Source organism: Euprymna scolopes, chromosome 7 (genome assembly GCF_053919585.1).
Source record: "Euprymna scolopes isolate OS-2025 chromosome 7, ASM5391958v1, whole genome shotgun sequence".
In the NCBI taxonomy this organism is placed as follows: Eukaryota; Metazoa; Mollusca; class Cephalopoda; order Sepiida; family Sepiolidae; genus Euprymna; species Euprymna scolopes.
The window spans coordinates 142,563,818-142,585,025 of NC_136488.1; the positions used below are offsets into that span (position 1 = coordinate 142,563,818).

Sequence of the window (21,208 nt, forward strand, 5' to 3'; positions counted from 1 at the left end):
GCATAAAAAAAATGACTAAGTTCAGCATTTGCACCCCCACCATTTAGTCCCAAAAGTCCCCAGGGAACGTCAAATCCTGGTGAAAATGAACAAACGGTGCAGTTTTGGGCTTTAACATATGTAAATTTGAGTTCTGCACCGTGCAAAAAAAGTCTAAATGATGACCAAGTCCATCATTTGCCCCCCTCCCCATTTAGCCCCAAAAGTTTCCAAGACCTTAACATATTTAAATTCGAGTTCAGCACCATGCAAAACTGCTAAATAGATATACACTGAAAATTTTTTTGACAAATATAGTAAAAATAGTCTCTAAAATGGAGTGTTTTTATTAGACATAAAAGAGCCCCTGGGGCACACCCAACAGTTATCGCGAAGTATAGACAAACAAAATTATACAGAAATTAGTTACAACTTTTCAGAAAGTTTTATAAAAATCCAAGGCATCAATTTTTTTTTAATAAGCACAACAGTGTCAATTTTAGCCATTTTAACCTGAAAGGCATCCCTAGTGGTGTAAACGGAGTTTTCCAGAAAAATCCGTTCTGTTACTTTTTTTTACTCATGTTTAATGTTTGTGCAAAATTTCAAAAAAATTCCAAGGCGTAGTTATTGAGAAAAGTACAGACAGACAAACGGACAAGAGTGAATTTACAGGTTGACCCTCCTTTTTTCAGGGGAGGACCAAAAATAAATTTTAAATGTTACTAAACAAAATATAGAAGTAGGCAAGATTTCCATTTTCAAAATGGTGGACAGGTCAGGGGGAAGAAAGAAAAAAAAAATGAAAGCAAATTCTGAAAAGAGTTCAGTTTATTATGTTATTGTATGTACATATACATTTCAAAGAAACATTGGAAAACCTTTTTAAATTAGAGTTTGTCGATTGTAAAAAGAAAAAAATAAAGACATTAAAAAAAATCTTACAACTCATTCTGTTAAATCATTAATGAAAACAGGATGGTTTGCAGTGTATGTACTTTTTTTTTTCAGTGAGAAGGGAGGGAAGGAGAGTTTTTAATACCAAAGAAAATTAAATGCCAAGTGGAAAACGAGTCTATAAAATTCCCACCAAGAATTTGAGAAAAAAAAAAAAAAAAAAAAAAAAAAAAAATTAAAAGTTTGTTTATCAATTTTTATTAATTTTTTTTTTATATATATATATTTTTTTTTTTTTTTTTTTTTTTTTTTAAAATAAGTCACTCAAACACCTTCCCCTCTGGATGGTTCATCAAAGTTTTCAACAAGATCTGTGAAGGAAAGAAACAAAATTCAGAATTTCAAAAGTGTTAAATATGTAAATTCAAACAAAATTTATTCTGTCCAGTAAATATCAGATAATATCACAAAGAACAATAATTTAATCAATTAATTGCACAACTATACATTTGATGTTGTGTGGAATGTTGGCCTTAGATGGGTGACGACATGCAAGCCATTTGCTTTATGTGGTTTTGTGTATCTCGTACAATAATGCTGGCTAGGTTATTTGTTAAGATACATAAGACTACACAAACTCTGTGGGTTCATGGCGTAACGGATAAAATACTCAATAAAAGTCAGTTTTAAGTTACAGTTTTTGCAAATGTCCAACCCTCAGTGCGGGCAACACTCAAAAATAGAATCGCAAATTGTATAGGATTTCTACCCAGTCATGACTGAAGCAACGAGAGCGTGCTACTCCCATTAAAGTGTTCTGTTTGAAATTCTGTGTAGATTCCCAAGTTCGACAAGCTGGTCCGATGTTACATCAATCGAAACGTGGAAATAACTCAAGATGAGAACTATTCCGAAGAATCCAAATATGAATAATCAATCCTCCTCTCAAATATTGAGAAACAATTTTTCTTTTTTTTCTACATCTAAAAACTGATTGTATGTTTTTCTTCCTTATGGGATTTTATATCAACAAGACTTCTCATACACTGCAGTTTTGTTTATCCAGTTTCTTGTCTCTCTCTCTCTCTCTCTCTCTCTCTCTCTCTTATATATATATAACATATTACAAACATTCTTTATATTAATTCTGATTAGATATTTTTTGTAAATATCTGGTTTATACACAACCTGAAAACCTAATTGTTTTAAATTATCCGTTGACTTGACATCATAACTTGAACCCAAGGTTGTATTTCCACTTCTTAAATATAATGTTACTGCTGATTATTTATAAGTGGGAAGTATTAGTGTTAATAAAATGATAAAAACTTGAGGGAGAGGAGTTATGACAGGACTGGATGTAACTAGTTGACTGATCAGATCGAATATCATCAACAACCAATTTCAAGTAAGTAATGGCCAAAATGGATGTTTAGTTCTACAGTTATCAATTGTCCAACCATCATGATTCTTTCCTCAAATATCATGGCTCATTATCCATACCCAATAAGTAGCGCCTCGTCCTGATGGGGAGGGGGGGGGCACACTCTCCTTTGAATCTAACGAGTTCAAAATCAAATGGACGAGTTATACTTGTCAAATTAACTGAGTTAATATTTTTTCAATATCCAGTTTTATTTGAAAACTCAAACGGAGTAGAAAAGGAGATGATTTTTTTACTTGAAAAAAATCCAACTCATTTTGCACTCTAAAGTAAACAGTGCTAAGATATTTTGAATTTATCCTTAAAAAAAATAATTTAAAAAGACATCTTTTCGATAAACTCTAATTTCAAGAGTTAGGACTGAAATTACTCCAAAATAATCGCTCTTTCAACCCTAACTGCTAAAATGTATCATTTTAGAGTGGTTTAGTGCTCATTGGAAGTGCAAGCAGATCTTTTTGATGAAAGGAAAAAAATTTCAGAATCTCAAATTCTGGGAGTTTAGAACCAAATTAATCATATTTCAACATGTTGAACACAGTTGGAAAGCTGTTTTATTGTATCACACAATACAACAGTTAATTTATTGCATTTTTTTTTTTTGTAAGGGAGGTCAAAATAATTTGAATGAGCATTTTTATTTCTTGTTAAATTATTGCTTATAATATATTGGACCTTAACACCTCAATCAGTGAAGTAGATGAATATTTATTTTCAGAAAATGATTGCGAATACAACCGATTTGTCAGTGAACAGATGGAGTATTCATTGGGATATTGAATCTATTTAATACACGGATTCAATAAATTTAATGGAATAAAATGCATCTTTTTACTCCATGAAATATTAATGCAATGGTTTCATATCATTAAAATTTCTCAAATCAAATGAGATTTTGGTTCTTATTTAGAATTCAACCTAGAAATTAAGAAACTATAGAAAAACCTTATCTATCACAAATGAAATGTCATATTCCAAAATCTACATAAATTGATCAAGTAGTTCTATTTTTATAAAGAAAATCATTTTTAAAGGATTTAAAGCCATTAATGTGAAATCGGTAGCATTACAAGGCTGATCTCGCAAGTTGGAAGTATCGTGGATTTATCTTCCCTTGTTTTTGTTTCAAGATGGTGAGATGATAATCCTATGAGTAATCATCAAATTTAATTTTCTAAGTTAAAAATAAAACTAAGTCAATTTATGATTTTTGGAATATGACAGCTTTGTTCTGAGACAGGTATGTACAAAGATTTTTCTGTATTATTTTTTTTTAATCAGGTTGAATTCTAAATAAACAACCATTTGTTATTTTAAAAAAAAATTTACAATTCATTCAAAAATCATAACACAGAAGATACTCCTCATTCATGCATCAAAAAGTAATCAACAAGCGATAAAAACTATCCGCAACTGCAAATCAAAACACGTTCAGTTGAACAGAAAAAAGACGATGCAAGATTACATATTGCACAACAAAGTTGAGAAAACTTTGGATAAATGTGACAGATTTGGCATCAAAGAGGCTAAAAAAATTATTGGGCGTGTTTTCTGACTGTACTATCTGATAAAGCCTCACCAACAATGAGGCAGACAATCTTTGCCAGAATCAGATGTTAAGCAAATATCTTGAACACTTTGAATGCAACTGCAAACAAAACTTTTTTGATAGCAGTTCAGGCAAAGTTTCAATTATGATCCATTTTGCAAACCAATGTTATTAAAACGATACATCTGGTGTTTGTAAATGATGAACAACTGAGAAAGAAAAAATTTGGAGTTGTTACACGAAATTAACTTTTTTTTTTTTTTTTTTTTTTTTACTTCATTCTTTCATTTTGTTCTCATGTTCCAATTACTAATTAAATAATTCTAAGAAATTTTTTTCTGATAAATTCACTAAATTTCTTGCTGTTTAAGGTTTTTCATGAAGCAGTGGCCCAATATGCAACACTTTTTCACATTAAGATCTGAAGTGAATCCATCGGAGAATAGGTGACTTTTTTAGAGACCAAGAAAATATTTCGGTAGAGGTTTTGAAGTTGTGATTTTCGATACTATATCTCAAAGATTAATAATAATTAGCAGAACCTGTGGAAATTCCACGGTTGTTGAAAATTTTAAGACAAAATGAATAAAAAAAGAAAAACAAATAACCAATTTAAAACAATTTTTTTTAGTAAAATCTTTTTTAAACTTTTAAAGCTAAAAAGAATTGATTTAAAAAAATTACATTTTTTAAATGAAAATTCCAAACATTTTTTTTGTTTTTCTGAATGATTCTTTATATAAATCATAAAAGGAATAGATGTAAATTCACTTTTACATTTTTTTTAAATTTTAAAACTATATAATCAAACAAAAAATTAAAGTTACCCTCTCAACATGAACTTTTTTTAAACAAGGCTGATAGCCATTAGTCACGTGCTCTTATGTAATGAATGAATGCGTAAATGTAGGATTGACATGAAATTTTTAAAGATAAACTAAAATGACCGAAAAATGGGCTGAAATGACTTAAATAAAAAGTAAATGACTTAGAATGACTTTAATGAACTTAAGGATGAACTGAATGACCGTAAGAATGACTTGAATGCTTAAAAATAACTAGAATCCTTCAAAATCAACTTGAATGATCTGGAGAATGACGAATGGCTTTGAGACTGACTGGTTGTAAAGTGGGTGATCATTTTACATTAAATTAATACAGAAAAGTGATCCCCCACTTTATATCAAAGTTACATAACATGCATGCAGTTAGAACAGATACTACACTTTAGGAAAAGCTTAAAAAGCTAAAAACAGCATCTATTAACAAGACCTTTGATCTTAACCAAAAAGGCCAAGCACAAAAGGGTTACGGACAGACCGACAGAGTGACTTATAGAGTCGCTTGCACGCAACTAAAAATTATAAAATAAAAAAGCCAATTTGAAACCATAAACAAACAGACACTTTTTTGTTTGTCTTGAAAATCTTTGGCAAGAAAATGGTTTTAATGATGTTAACTGATACAGAACAACCATAAAGGAAGGGAATTCTTTTCTCATTGATTAATGTTTGCACTGATATTTTTTGTGACACCGGACAAGTAAATTAATATTTAGAAGATCAGCAATTAAGAGTGTTGACAAGTGGAATTTTGAAAAGTTAATCTTAAACTTTTACAAGAGTCAGAAGTCAAAGACACTTTTTTTACATCACCCATCTGTACTTAAAATGCATGCGCCCACTTTATTTGCCATTTTTTTTTTCTTTCTTTAAACTGTAAAAGTTGCTTTACAAGCTAATTTACATTTTTATATGTGGCTTATTAATTTGGATTCCAAAGAATACAGAAAGAGTAAAAAAAAAACGGGGGGGGGGGGCTTAGATTGATTATCATACTTGGTGATATCAAAATTTTCCACACACCACCAGCAGGCACATAGAAAACGGAACGATAAAACTGTCACTCTAGAAAAGACATAATTCCATTTCTGTTTGATGAAAACCGGTTTTCTTTTTGTTGCAGACCATCTACTAGTTGGCCAGTTGTGTACAAAACCTAAGAGCAACAGGAGCTTTTTATTATGTCTGAAAGCGATACAATATTAAACAAGCGAAACTGGAGATGTGCCACTGTATAACTCATGCTCTCTATCGATCCAAGTTATAACAACAGAACCATTGCCAGCACCCTCAAAATGCATCACAGTATTGTCACGAATAACAGGGACATGCCCAGGGCGATGAAGACAAAGTTTCCGGTCACGATTATGGTACCTTTGTGGTTTCAAGTGAAGGACACATCATGCCACCTTACATCAAAGCTTGAAAGTCAACACAAAAGCGTACCTGAATGTGTTGAAGAATGTGGTGATCCCCTGGTGCAATCAAGTGGCCACTGGCAAAATCTGGGTGTGGCAGCAGAACTCAGCACTGGCCTATAAGTCCAAAGAAACTCTGGATTGGCTTCAGAAGTGCTACAACTTTGTACTCTTCTCTCACTGCCCCACCCCCCTTCCTCGATGGACTACTTCGTTTAGTCATACGTCGAGAACATAACCAACATGATCTCCTACAACACTAAAACCAGTCTGATCGCTGCCATCCACCAAGTATTCGCCGAGCTCCCTCTGGCGCTTGTGGAAAAGACATGCTCCGAGTTCTGGACCTGTATCAAGGCGGTAATTGAGGCTGAAGGCGGCTATATTGAATTGATGTCAGCTCTACTACATAAAAAAAGTTACCTGAATTGATTTTTTGAATTAAAGTTTTTAAATAAAGCTGTAGCGCTGTTTTCTTTAGGGTGACAATTTTTACTGTTCCACTCTGTAAACAGGACTAGTTTGTTGGTTTTATGGCATATTGATATTTGGGTTATTTTCTGCTAAGTATCTCTGGGTTTAGGAGGAGGCTCTAGCTGACATATGGGTGATGTTTTTAAATTTTTTGATAAAAGCCAATCTTTTTTCAAGATATGAAAGTATAATGCAAGGGTTATTTTTAATTTTTTTAAATAGATCATTTATGTTTGTTTCTTTATCTAAATTATCCCTTCTTACAAAATCAGTGCAATCAATTCGATTATGTTTACTTTAGTGTGGAGTAGGACTTTTGTGAAAGTTAAATTTTATTAAAAAGTATCATTTGATCATTAATCAATTATTCAAAAATATAGTAAATTTAAAGAATTACTTTCACCTGTTAAATCAAAGTAACAGAAAATATCCAGTTTTAAGAATATAGTTTGTTTCAACTAGATAAAAAATATTTTGAACTGTAAAAATTTAAGACAAGCAGTAACCAACTCCAATAAGTACAACCCCCTCCCAGCCAGAAAAATAAATAAAGAAAGAAAAGATTACCTGGAACTTCATCGTCATCTGCATCAATATCTTCTGTTGAAGGCTTACCAGAATCACCACCAGCTGAAAAAGAGAAGTTTTATTATTATTGAATTTCAAAATACATCTTCTCTCTTTTTTGTCTCTGTCTCTCTATTTCTCTCTTTCACTCCCCTTCTCTCTCTTTCAATGAAGAAAAAGCAAATTAAATATAATTTCATTGTTTTAAACAGTTGAGATTTGCTCGCTATACGCGATAGGTCAACAAAATATGCTTCCTACTTGTTAACTGTTAAATTATATTTTTATAAAAATGCATTTGTCGCTATTTTTATACAAGTATTCGATTTCAGCATACCATTAATGCCGACGATGGGAACATGCATGCAATGCCCACACAAGATGTGACCCATGCAAGACAGTTATAGCCGACGACGGATCGACCTATTTTCGTTGATGCTTCCAGCATATGTCTATCGTTTATTTCCCGGGGAGCTGATTGCGTTCCCAAGACGTTCCTCAACCAAGTAATCCTCCCGGAGAGCGATAGTGTTACAACTGTTAATAACAGGTTTTTATATTTATATAAAACTAGCATGGATACCCAGCATTGCCCGGGTGGACATGAAATTTGGTTTGGACAGAGCTGCTATATTAAGGATATTGAGCAACCCTCAGAAAAGAACGGAAGTTTAAAAAAAAATTTAAAAAAAAAAAAAAAATTATAACTTTTCTTTCAATCAAAATCGTGAGTGCTCATGCAACCGCAAAAAAAAAACTAACTGCAGTAGGCAGGCTTGAACCTGAACCGCGAAAGAGGAAAAGGAAAAAAAGCTAACATGCTAGTTGTCACAGCCACGACTACTTATAAAGTCATGTCCCTTCAAAATGTTTTTTTAAACATACAGTTTGCTACACGTTCATGACTTGCAAAAATCTTGATGCAAAAAGTGACCCGTTCTTACAAGAAATGGTCCAGTTGACCACCGCAAAATTATTTTTTCCTAATTTTCAGATATTATGTGTCCGAGGGATAGGTCTTTCATATGGTACCGGTTTCGACCCAGTTTAATGCATCTGACAAAAGTTTTAGCAAGACATACACGCATACATACATTCACACATACAGACAGGTGAGATTTATATCAAACTAGCGGGGGGTACCCGGCGTTGCCCGGGTGTTTGTAGGTGTATAAAAAAAAAAATAAAAAAAAAAAAAAAAACCCGAAAGTGAAAGAAAACGTGAACTTTTATGGCTATGCTATGAAGCCATAGGAAGTAAAAGGCATTGAAATTTAGCTATGTCAATCAAAAATTTGACTTATAGAAATGAACATTGGCTGGAGGCCAGTTCAGTTTTCTGCCGTTTTATTTTCCCACGATGTTGGGGAAAATCAGCTCCCCACAAAAAGGGATTGTTCAAATAAATAGCAATTGTATGATATGAGAGGTTTCTCCGACATTGATTAAAGCCGATTGCTTACTGGACGTCCCGGAACGAAAGGCCGGGAAACTACCTTCGCTTTTATACGAAAAACACGAACAAAAACGCAAGAGGATGGAATAGCGTGAAATTTAGATATTTAGAAAGTATATAAAGTTCTAGAACATAGTAACCCCGTGAAAAAAGCCTTTGCTGGACAAATGCACAATCACACTAACACACATTTTGTCTTTTATGGAACATCAAATTTAACCAAAAACTATAAATGTTATGCAATCAAGGAAAGGAGGAGAATGAAAAATATGCAGAATTTATTAATTAAAACAATATGCAGTTAAGATTACATCTGAAGATTTCAAGGCAGTAGTTTTTAGTTATTTAAATTAAACAATTGCAAAACATCAATAGTCTCCTCAATTAAACAAATTAACGATTAAAATCTGCAGAATATCACAGACAATTCACCCATCCCCAAAAACATTGAAAACAGTTATCGAAATCAAACTTTTCTTTGCACGTGAAAAAGAAAGTATTTTGTAAGTGTAACAAGTTATAAACAAAGTATGCTGAAAGTTCAACTTACATCCAACAACACTGTTAGCGAGTTTCTTCAAACTACTCAAACTTTCAGCTCCAAGCTGATTTAAAATGCCAGGAAGCATCTCCGCTATTTCTGCAAAAAGCAAGGGAAATTACATTTATGAAAACAATGTAATTTATTAAAATAAAACAAAAACAAATCTTACTTAATAGTATCAAGGTTACAGACTTTTTTTTTTTTACTGATTTATGGACATAGTATATCAAAACTGGTTGGCACATCATTAGACAGAGCACATCCAGGTCAACACATTAATGAAATATAGCAGTTAAAATCAAATAAAATGAAAACTTTAATATTTACTTGTGATGGAAAAATATTATCATGCCCCAAAATTTACAGAAAATAATTCAGTAGACATTTTAAAAATTAAGTTATTGATAATATGAATGATTTCATTTGTAATAACTACCAAAATTTCTATAAGGAGAGAATCAGTAACGCAATAATACGATTCCAGAAACCGCTTTTGCTATTCTCCCAATTTACTGTTTAATTTCATTATTGTATTTTGTTTGTCGTTCTAAAAATGATAAAATTCATTTGTTAACCCTATTAGTATATTTAAAAAAAAAAAAAATCCTATATCTTAGTTTAAAAAAAAAAAAAAAGTTTGAATTATTTTTCTAGAAATTCAAGAACGATTGAAATGGCATCAATTTCTACATAAAATAAAATGCTATTACACTAATATTTTTCCATTGTAAGCAAGTACTTCCTGAAGTTTATCTTTTTTCAATTTTATTTTAGTTCACTTAGAGAACAGCCTATCGGATTGAAAAAAAAAAAAAAAATTAAAGTGCAGAGCATGAATTATTTGTAAATGAAGAGAGGAAAGTTTTACACTTACGCTTTGTTTCTGCGTGGCCGGTAATAGCAAAAGTATTGGCTGTCAATGAAGCTTGTACCTTAGGATTGTTGAAGTGAATAACTTGGCCATCTTCTTTGATCATATTTACCTGAAGTGAAAATAAGGGAAAAGTAAAAAAAAAAACTCATTAAATATCAAAATATTAGGTTGAGAAAAAAGTTTGTGGATTTTTAATTTGGATTTCAAATGTATTTTCAAATAATTTATAATACCTTTACTTTATATCTCATTTTAAAGAGGGTTTTTCGCTCTATCATTTAAATTACAATCGTTTTAAAACAATTGTCTTTACAGAACGTTAACTAAAAGATGGAAAAAAAAGCAAATTTGTACATTTTTCTTATTTCAATTCAAGCTAGGCCGAAAAGCTGCTGAAACAGCTTGTGATATCAACAAAGTGTTTGGCCCAGGAATCACTACTGAACGTATGGCACAATGGTGGTTTAAGAAATTTTGTAGTAGTGACGAGTCTTGAAGATGAGCATAATGGGTCGGCTATCAGACTTTGACAATTCATTAAGAGCCTTAGTCAAAGCCAATTTGCACACAACTGTTTGAGAACTTGCTTCTGAATTAGATGTAACATATACGACGCTTTCCAACCACTTGAGAGATTGGAAAGGCAAAATAAGTTGATAAATGGGTGCCTAACAAACTGAATGAAAGCTGAAAAACGTCATCTTCCCTTCTTTTACGCAACAAGATTGAACCGTTTCTTGATCGCCGGGTTGTGATTTGCAATGAAAAGTGCATTCTTTATAACAACTAGCAATGCTCACCTCAGTGGTTAGACACCAATGAAGCTTCACGATACTTCGTAAAGCCAGAGTTGGATTAAAAGGTTATACAAACTGTTTAATGATCTGCGACCAGTCTCATCTATTAGTTTTTTAATGCAGGCAAAACCATTATGGAAGAGAAGTACTGTCAACAAATCAATGAAATGCATCAGAAACTTTAACAATACCGAGCATTAGTCAACAGAAAAGGTCCAGTTCTCGCCCATGACAATGCCCAACTTAAACCAAACTTGCAGCTACGAAACTGCCTCACCCGCCATACTCTCCAGCCCTCTCACCTACTGACTACCACCTTTTCAAGCGCCTTAACTTTTTGCATGAGAAATGTTTAAAAAACCTAAGCGATATCAAAAACACTTTCAGCGACTTCATGCCACCAGAACACAAGATTTTTAGATTGCTGGCATAAATACACTTTTTTTGAGTTGACAAGTGTTTATTCTGATGGTGCTTATTTCGATCAATTAATTTTTGTTTGAGGCAAGATATGTTCATCTGAATATAAAAGTTAAAAACTGCAAGAACTTGTCAACCTGATAGAAATATAAACAGAAATATCAAAAAGTTTATAAAAATGCAATCTAAATGTCACTAAAAAAAAAGTACAACTTTCAATTTGATTAAAATTATGAACATGTTGAAGTACCTAATGACAGTTAAGCTTTTTAATAAAACAAAATGTCAAAAAATTTAAAACCACAAACCTCTTCAATTCCTGAAATATTACTGACAGTTAACTTTTTAAGGGAACTTTGAAGCTTCTTGTCATCGGTGGTGGCGGTACGGTGTACAACCTTCTTTTTTCTCCTAGCAGTTCCCTGAATAATCAATAATTTATTTTACAAAAGTGAAAGCAGAGTGAAAACATTCACAAACATGTTAAACAATAAACCAAAGACAAATTTTCATTACAAAAAGTTTATAATTAGGTCTTAATTTTAAAATTAAAAAAAAAAAAAAAAAAAAAAAAAAAAACAGCAATGTCAAAATATCTTTTTGTTTATATAAGCATGCATAAATGCATTTATTTTATTTGCAATACTTGAATAGCATTCATATAGACTTTCACTGTCCATTTTCAAGAACTTTCGGTGTTTGTTTTACAATCCACAGCAATTCAAAAAAGTGGTAAAAAAGTCAAATATACAAATGTTACCACATCCAATAAAAGTTACTTTACAATCTACCTGTGCATCATTTTTTCTGGTGTTTTTTTTTTTTAAGTAGTTTTAAATTCTTTGGATTTCATATTAGCTCTTGATACGGCTTTTAAATTTCCAACCAAGATAGTTGTCGTCTTGTCCATTTTTTTTTTTTTTTTTCGGTCAGGTCAGCCTCATTTTCAGTTATCACATTTGGGGGGGGGGGGGGATCCACTATTGGAGAGTCCCGTCTGCACAAGGAAAGTTTTTTTTTCTCTACCCCCTCACTTGTGTCCCCCCTCCCCAATTAAATAATAAATGAAAGCAAAAATAGAGATTTGGATTCCCCACCTAAAAAAAATTGTGATAGTTGAAAACTAGGTCGGCTGAAAAAAAAAAAAAAAAAAAAGGTTACGTCCCTTTATCCCAAAATTATCCAAGGTAGTTTTGTATAAAGGGACATAAATCTTGTATCCACAATACTACTATGCAATTTCAGAACACTATTTCGCCCCCCGCCCCCAAAAAATATTTTAAAGGTATTTTTATTAGTACTTAAAACAATTTAATAGCACTTATTTCGATTTTATTTGTAATATTTCTACACAAATTTTTACTGGACATAAGGAATACAATTTTCAAAATCCATTCGAGACATTTTCAAGGTAATAGAAATAAAGCCTTTTCAAGGCAAAATTCAAAGACTGAGTCTGTGCAAACCCTGTTGAACAAATTAAAATATTTACAAACATATTTTAAATAAATGCTAGATTGAATTTTTCCCCCTTAATTAGGAACTACATATATTTTGAAATATACGGACATGTTTCGCGTCTTATGATTCATCAGTGTAAGAGGAAACTAATGAAATTCAAAACAGAGATCTCAGAGACAGAAACGATGCTCTACCACTGAGCAAAACCCTGCTAGCGAAACGAATCACTTTTATAGAAATCATTTATCTGCAATACTTGGATACATATTTTTACTTTGTCAATCTTCATTTCACAAAATTGTTTCCATGGTTTTGTTTTTTCAGAAAAGTTGATTATGAACAATTTCGAACATGCATAGAAAAAAAAATTCAGACTTCCTCAACATAAATAAGACAAGGTCAAAAAAGAATTGAAAGATTCAAGATTTGACTACTAGGCAACATCAAAGTAAAAAAAAAAAACAACAAAAAAAAAAACGAATAACTGATGATGAAAAAAACTAGTGAAACTCTGGGCAAACTTGAATGAGAATCACCGGTACTTGCAGTTTAATCAAGACATAAAAAAAAAAAAAAAAAAAAAAAAAAAATGGTTATATTGTATATATCCATTATGGAATAAAGCTCTCCGAAAAAATGTTTTTATTTGATTTGATCAAGTACTTTTTTTTTTTTTTTTTTTTACAGCGAAAAACAATTTGTTATGATACCAAACAAAAGGTAGTCATGTTCCGATTTTTAAGAAAAGCTAGTATTAAAAATGGGGAGAGAGTGTCGGCGCTTTAAACCGCGTTATCTCCCTTCGGCATGTTAAAAAAATTCAAAGATGGCTAACTTCATTGTGCTCTCATAAAAATGTTTTTCGCTGTAAAAAAATTACTCAATTAAATTAAGTGAAAATTTTTTTCAGAGATCTTCAGTCCAAAATGGATTAACTTTTTTTTTTTTTTTTTTTTTTTGATATTTTCATCTTTTAATATCTTTATTAAACGGTACAAGTACCGAATAACCCCCCCCCACTCTTATTTTTATGGTATGTTTTAGTATGCATTATAGTTTTTGAGATTGGGGGTCGTTATTCTGGAAATCGTTTTGAACATGGGGAGGTTGGGAGCATCTATATAAGTACCGCCAAAAATGGCCGCAAAATCAAGTTGTTTTTTAAAACGAAATTACATTTATCAAAAATCCATTATTTCTGAGTAACTTTTTTTTTTCCAGAAAGATAAAACCCTGAATTTTATCATATAGAAAACAGAATAATGTAAAACTTTTTCTACTATTTTTAATTAAATTTTAAATGTTAAATTTTCCCAAAAAGTTAACAATTGACATTTTTTGTCTTGCACAAAAACGTACATAAATATTTTTAAAAAAAAAAGGTTTTTGAAATAATTAATTTATTTGTTGTCTAAAGATTTAGGATGATTTTCTATGAGAATATGCAAAAATATTATAATATAAGTACCTGGATTTCAAATAATTCCACTTATTCATATAGGCAACCAGTTACTTCACGTCGATCTAGAGTCTAGATCGACACTGTTTACGTTTGCATTTGATAAAAAGCAAACAAGGAAGACCAAACAGGCAAAAAAAAAAACCTTATTTTTCAGTGACGAAAATTTCAATGTATTATTATGCTGAGGCTGGCCAGTACCAGATGGGTGACCATTTTTATGAGTTTGGTTTTTAATGTGTATGTGTGTGGGGGCCAGGCTCCCCAAAAGGGGGGGGGGGGGCAATTTAAAACAGAATAAAAAAAAAATTATTTCAGCGTGTTTGGTCCACCGTAGTCGAAAGGCGGCAAACGTTTTCAAACGGGATCGAAAAAATGATGCTATTTTTAACACAAAGGGCACAATATTATTGTTTAATAATGGTCATGCATTATTCGGCTCGCTAAAAAAAAAAATTGTTAATTTATTTATCAAAGATTATAAAATGGCTTTTTTCATATAAATATTAAAAAAAATTTTTTTTTTGTTTTGCTTAACTTAAATTAATTATTTTACTTAACATATTCACCGAATTTCACACTTCAAAACTCCAAAGCGGGATAATTAAACACAATCGAAGTTCTGATATTCAGACGTCAAAATAAGGTATGCAAACAATTTTTTTTTTGTTTTTTTTTAATCTATAATTCTGTCCCTTACAACAACACAATATGTTGTGTTCAGTTTCAGATGATTATTTTAAGCATATTTGTACCCCCTTAAAACAAGGGGGGGGGTTGTAAGCAAAAAATATATACATATATAAAAATATCGTTTATGAAAAATAAGTACACTGTTATAAAGTTCATTCTTCTCTTAATAATCGCTGAAAATTTCGTATTGATCGGATAATTACTTGATTTTTGCTAGATTTTTAAAAAGACGGTCCGTCAAAAAGTACTGACCTGCCCCCCTCCCCAGTTTTGGCGGTGCCTACATTTATACTATGTTTTGTTAGGTCGTAAAAAAAAACAACAAAAGAAAACTGAAGGATATCAGTTAAAATTATAGATTAAATTTGTTTTGGTTTTTCAGTGCTTATACAGTTTAGTCAAGACATCAAAAAGTGAAAATATTGAAAAAAAAGTTATATTGTATGTATTCGTTATAGTCTGAAGTTCTCTAAAAAAAAATTTCACTAATTTCATCAAGTAATTTTTATTTTACAGCGAAAAAACAATTTGTTATGATACCGAGCAAAAGGTTCAACTTAGATGGGGAGGGAGTGTCGGCGCTTTAACTGGAGTTATCTCCCTTTGGCGTGTTCAACGCGCTCTCATAAAAACGTGTTTTTCTGCTGTAAAACAAAAACTACTCAATCAAATTAAATGAAATTTTTTTTCGGAGATCTTCAGTCCAAAAGATATGTACAATATAACCTTTTTTCGATATTTTCATTTTTTAATGTCTTGACTAAACTTTACAAGTACCGGTTTTTCTTTTGTTTTGACAGTGATCGATCGGAGATTTCTTGATTTAATGTTTTTGTTGGTTTGGGTATTCTGTTTCCATTTCATCTTCAGGTTCAGTTTGATTTTTAGGGATTGGGGTTCTAGATCTGGAGTTTTAACGGGACCTTATAACCGTTTTGTTTTTTCTTTTGTTTTGATGGTGTTCAATAGGAAGTTTCTTGCTTAGGGGTTTCTGTTTGTTGACTTGGATATTCAGTCTCCATTTCTTCAGGTTCTGTTAAATTTTTGGGGAGTATTTCTATTTTTTGTTTTGCTGGTTTATTATTTGGTTTTAAGAAAATTTGTTCTTGGGAACACTGGCCTTAAGAGGGGAGGTTTCGGTTTGGGAGGAGACAAATACTTTATTGGGTTCTTTTCTAGTTTTTGAAAGTGTTGTATTTTTAGATTTTTTTGGAAGTTAAGCAATTCGTTTGGTTCTAGATGTACCAGTTTTTCAATAAGTTTGTCATATTTATCAGGCTGGTTGGTGGGATTTGTTTTTTTTGTTATTTTCGCATATATTTTATTTCTTATGACACCTTCCACTTTTGTCTTCGCTTCTAAGTAAGATATATTTCGTTTATGCTTTGTGGCCAAGATTTCTTTTTTCAGTTTTCCATCGTTCAGTTTTTTGAATAGGCAGTTTATACATTTGGACTCGCGACATTCTTGTTCATTGTGACATTTCTTTATAGCCACATTTAGCGCACGTGGGATGACCTCTGCAAGCATCTCTATGGTGACCAAATTTTTGACAGTTGAAACATCTCAGAGGATCTGGGATGTATATTTCAACTGGTTCTATGATGTAACCAATCTAAATTTTAGGTGGAATTTTTGGAGTGTTAAATGTAATAAGAATGGGTTGGTATTTTTTCTGAGTTTTTCTTTATATAGATTCTTTTATAGTTAATGACTGTTTGCTCAGTTCATTCTGGATTTCTTCTGGTGAAGCAAGTGATAGTTCCCGGCTTCGGATAACTTCTTTGGATTGATTTAGTTTATTATGTAGGGTGACTTTAATATTAAGAAAAGTTTTCAAATTTTCTAAGTTTAGACTTTGGCTTATTGTCTTAATCTCAATTAATAGGTTACCATTTTTTTTTTTTTTTTTTTAAACCATGTTTGGGTTTATTTTCCTAGTTAGCACTTTTTCGATGAGAAAAGAGGACAATTTCAACATCGGAGTTTCATCCAGTGATTCTAATACATAGTACTTGGAGAAAACTGAATTTTCCTCACTTTCTGAGTCTGATAAGGAACGTTTGGGATTTTTTTTAGTTTTGTTTTGACATAAATATGAATAAGAGTTTCATTGCCTGTGTTCCCCACCCACTGATATTTAAAAGATATGAAGACATTATGACGAAAGTAACATTTTTAGACAGTGGAGAAAAGAGGGCAAAGAAAGGCAAAACATGAAGAGTGGAACAGAGAAAAAGATCAAAGGCTTTGGCCTTAAATAAAAGTGGAATTCCGCTTTTTTTAATTTTATATAAAATTGATTAAGTCCGTCTGTCAGTCACAATATTTGGAAACAATACATTGAATTTTTTTTTTTTTTTTTAATTCAATTTTCACCCCAAACAAGGCACAATGCCACTTTGTAGTAGGGGGATACTATCGAGGACATGTTGCAGGAGTATTATGAAGGGAGATGAATAGCAAGAGGTCTGTTCACATTACACTTGAACTTCTGCATATCAGTACAGTTGGGAAAGGAGAATCATCGAAAGGGAGTTCCAAAGTTTAGCAGTTCTGGAGAAGAAACTATTGGAGTACAAGGCTTACTTACACCTAGGGATCTCTACTGTGAAGGGATGGGATTTAGCTGCTGATGGGATAGATAACAGTTCAGGACCTATCAGGTTGGCAACTCTTTTGAACCCTGTCAAGGAGCGATAGACAAGTAGCAGATGCACCAGTAAGTTGTTTCATTTCGAAATATATCAGATATCTTAACTACTTTTAAACATGGAAAATATTGCAGTAATAAAAGTTGATAAATTCTCAACAAATAAAGCAGGTGTGCAATGACTACAAATTAAAACCAAAATTTTTGAGACTTTCAAACTGATGTTCTAACAACTGAACTTTCTTATAAATTCTTTTAATATAAATATAAATAAATTCTTTTAATATAAATAAAGCTTTAAATATAAATCAATCGATTAACATGTCGGAAATTCTTTTAATAGTCCCAAACAATTCACTTTGCTTTACGTATTGGCGTTAAAAACGATTTAATATTTAATCTATATAGATACATACAAAAGTGACCTTGTCTGTGTGCGGAATGGTCTCTGCACAAAACTGTCAATTTTTAGTGTACAGACTTAAAACTTGATATATAAGGCAGGGCTCTACATTGCGAGTGAGTTTTCAAAGTGGTGACTAAAAATAATGAAATGCTTATTTTTTGGCGGTTGTAGTTCTTTCAGTGACAATCTTCCAAAGCTCACTACCGAGTGAAAAATATCTTTTCAACTTTTTTTTAATAAAACGAAAAGTTAAATTTTTAAAACAATAAAAGTTTAATAGAACAATATACGCAATAGAAAGGATGTTTAAAAAGACGTAAAATCTAGAAAAATGTTCATGTACATACTGGTCGCAGAACAAAGACGTCATATTCTAAAAATCATGTGGGTTTGGCTAGTAACTTTTCTATTTGGCTAATAAACGAAAAGTTGTCAAAGGTCAACTAGCGATAAATTTTTCCATAGTCCTGAAGGGGTCGGACCTGTGGAAGAAATCCGATTTGATTTTTTGCCAGTAAAAATAGCTGCTTTCAAAGCGTAGCGTACAGTCTAAGGAAGGAACAAGCAGAATATTATATAGATTTTAAATATATCAGACATCTTAACTACTTTTAGAAAATATTGCATTAATAAATTTCCAACAAATGAAATGGATGCCACGACCGAAAATTAGAGCTGAAATCTTCGGTCTAAGATTCCCATTAATCTTCCCTTTTGAATTTCTAATATATAAAACATTACAATAAAAAAAAAAAAAAATTTAAAAAAAACATAGCCGTTCTGTGACATACATTTATGATTTGTTATATTTCAAAACAGGAATTTAAACATAAGCAACAATAAATGAATGGGTAAACATTATCAATAATGTTGGAAAACATTTTAATATCCCAAAACTATTTTGCTTTAACTACATATTGTATATCATTCTTTCACAATTATATGTAATCCCCTCTGTTTGGTTTAAAAAAAGGCAGAGAACTCTATTCTTGCTGTATGCATGTGACCATTTGGGGAATACTAGGCGTCGTACATGTTGAAAACAACTTCTGCATCTAGTATCACGCTTGGTCCACAGTAGGTGAATCAACAAAAAATTATCTTATTTTTAGCAAAATGCGCAGTTATTTACTGATTTTTTTTTTTTTTTATGTCAATTCTTCAAAGCATTTCCTATGTAATGGTATATTAGCAATATTGGATTCACTAAAAGATTATTTTTCAAAGATTTAAAAGTAGTGTTTTCCACAAAAATAATTAAATTTTTTTTTTTCTAATCTGAAGTATTCAATGAATTTCATACTTCAAAACAGAAAAGATAAAAAATAAAACATTCAAAATTCGGATTTTTAACCTTAACATGCGCAGAGTTGTTTTTTTTTTTTGGGGGGGGGGGGATCATCTACAATCCTTCCCACATTACAATACATTTTGCTCAGTTTCGGTTAATTATTTTAAGCATATTTGTACCCACAAATAAAGAGAGGGGGGTATATGTAAATATCGATAAAAAAAAAAAAATATGTAAATATCGATAAAAAAAAAAAAATATGTAAATATCGATAAAAAAAAAAAAATATGTAAATATCGATAAAAAAAAAAAAAATATGTAAATATCGATAAAAAAAAAAAAAATATGTAAATATCGATAAAAAAAAAATATGTAAATATCGATAAAAAAAAAATATGTAAATATCGATAAAAAAAAAAATATGTAAATATCGATAAAAAAAAAATATGTAAATATCGATAAAAAAAAAATATGTAAATATCGATAAAAAAAAAATATGTAAATATCGATAAAAAAAAAATATGTAAATATCGATAAAAAAAAAAATATGTAAATATCGATAAAAAATATATGTAAATATCGATAAAAAATATATGTAAATATCGATAAAAAAAAATATATGTAAATATCGATAAAAAAAAATATATGTAAATATCGATAAAAAAAATATATGTAAATATCGATAAAAAAAAATATGTAAATATCGATAAAAAAATATGTAAATATCGATAAAAAAATATGTAAATATCAATGAAAAAAAAAAAAAAAAAATCTTTTAAAGTTCATTTTTCACTTAATCGGTGAAAATTTTGTATCGATTGGATAATTACTTGCTTTTTGACAAGACTTTTAAAGAGACTCCATCAAAAAATACTCCCTCGGTTTTGGCCGTGCCTAGTTTCTCTATAAGCTGCTTTAAATGTAATTAAATCAATGCATAAAAAAAAAAAAAAAAAAAAACCGCTTACCTTGCCACCAATGCGAATGTCTTTTACTTGGTTCTGGAGTTGTTTAAGTTTTTCAGCATTCATCTTTGAAGGTTTGTGTTAAAATACTAAAAATATAAAATCGTCTTATGTTATCAAGTTTGAATATAAAAATTAGGCAGAACAAAATACTCTTACAAGTAAAAAAAAATAGAAAAGTTTAGTGTTAATTGAAATTTTAAAACATTCACATTTATTGTCAAAGTTAAAAAAGTTTACGTTTACATTTTAAATTTTAATTATTTTCTTTCAAGCACGTTGAGTTATAAAATTAGTAAAACTTCAACAAATCTAGTATTTGTCTTGGAAACCAAAATGTGAAGCATCTTTGTAAAATCACTTTATGAATTGATAGTAACAATTGATATTCATAACCAATCGCAGTATTCCATTTGTAAAAATTTGTCAGTTAAAGTTTTAGACTAGCTGCCAATGAACATTTGAAGATAGCTGTCAAATTTTTACACTGTATAAAAAAAAAAAAAAAAGCATCTAAAATCTCGCTTTTTTTTAGTTACCATCAAATTAAAATTTTATCAATTATGATCTTCCATACATTCAAATATCAAAACATTTGTCACAATGACATAAGTTGTTCTAAAACACAACCTTAAAGAAAAAGTTTAAAGTTTTGATTAATCGTGTATTTATTTAGTAAGATATTATATTTCCTATATATGGACTCCAAAGCAGGGGGGCTGATTTTTATGAAACTTCACACAAAGATACTTTATGTACCTGGCAGTGTTCTTAGGTTTTGTATCAGAATGTCTTCGATAAGTATCAATAATCGAAAAAAATCCGATGAGAGAACGAACAGGCAATTTTGACCAAAGTTAACACTTCACATAGCCTAATATCACAAGTACATTTGAGAAGTTTTATTACCACAAGCAGAAAGGCCTGGCATATAAAATCAATAGTAGATTCTTTGATATTACAGGGGCGCATTTGAAATGAATGTTTCTGTTTAAAGCACAATTGAATCTTGATACTTG

At 30.9% G+C, this 21,208-nt stretch overlaps 1 protein-coding gene across 2 annotated transcripts in view; it reads right to left on the reverse strand.

Annotated features, from left to right (window-relative positions):
- Positions 1-1,157: 1,157 nt before the first annotated feature.
- Positions 1,158-21,208, reverse strand: part of LOC145280012 (transcription factor BTF3 homolog 4-like) — a 29,647-nt gene continuing 9,596 nt past the window's right edge. For both annotated transcript variants that reach the window (XM_080131644.1, XM_080131643.1), the window contains exons 2-7: positions 20,193-20,278; positions 11,570-11,683; positions 10,045-10,153; positions 9,177-9,266; positions 7,171-7,233; positions 1,158-1,247 (exon numbers count right to left, since the gene is read on the reverse strand). In XM_080131644.1, the coding sequence (XP_079987770.1) occupies positions 1,201-1,247; positions 7,171-7,233; positions 9,177-9,266; positions 10,045-10,153; positions 11,570-11,683; positions 20,193-20,255 (486 nt within the window). In that variant the 5' untranslated portion in view covers positions 20,256-20,278 and the 3' untranslated portion in view covers positions 1,158-1,200. The remainder of the gene's footprint in view (positions 1,248-7,170; positions 7,234-9,176; positions 9,267-10,044; positions 10,154-11,569; positions 11,684-20,192; positions 20,279-21,208) is intronic.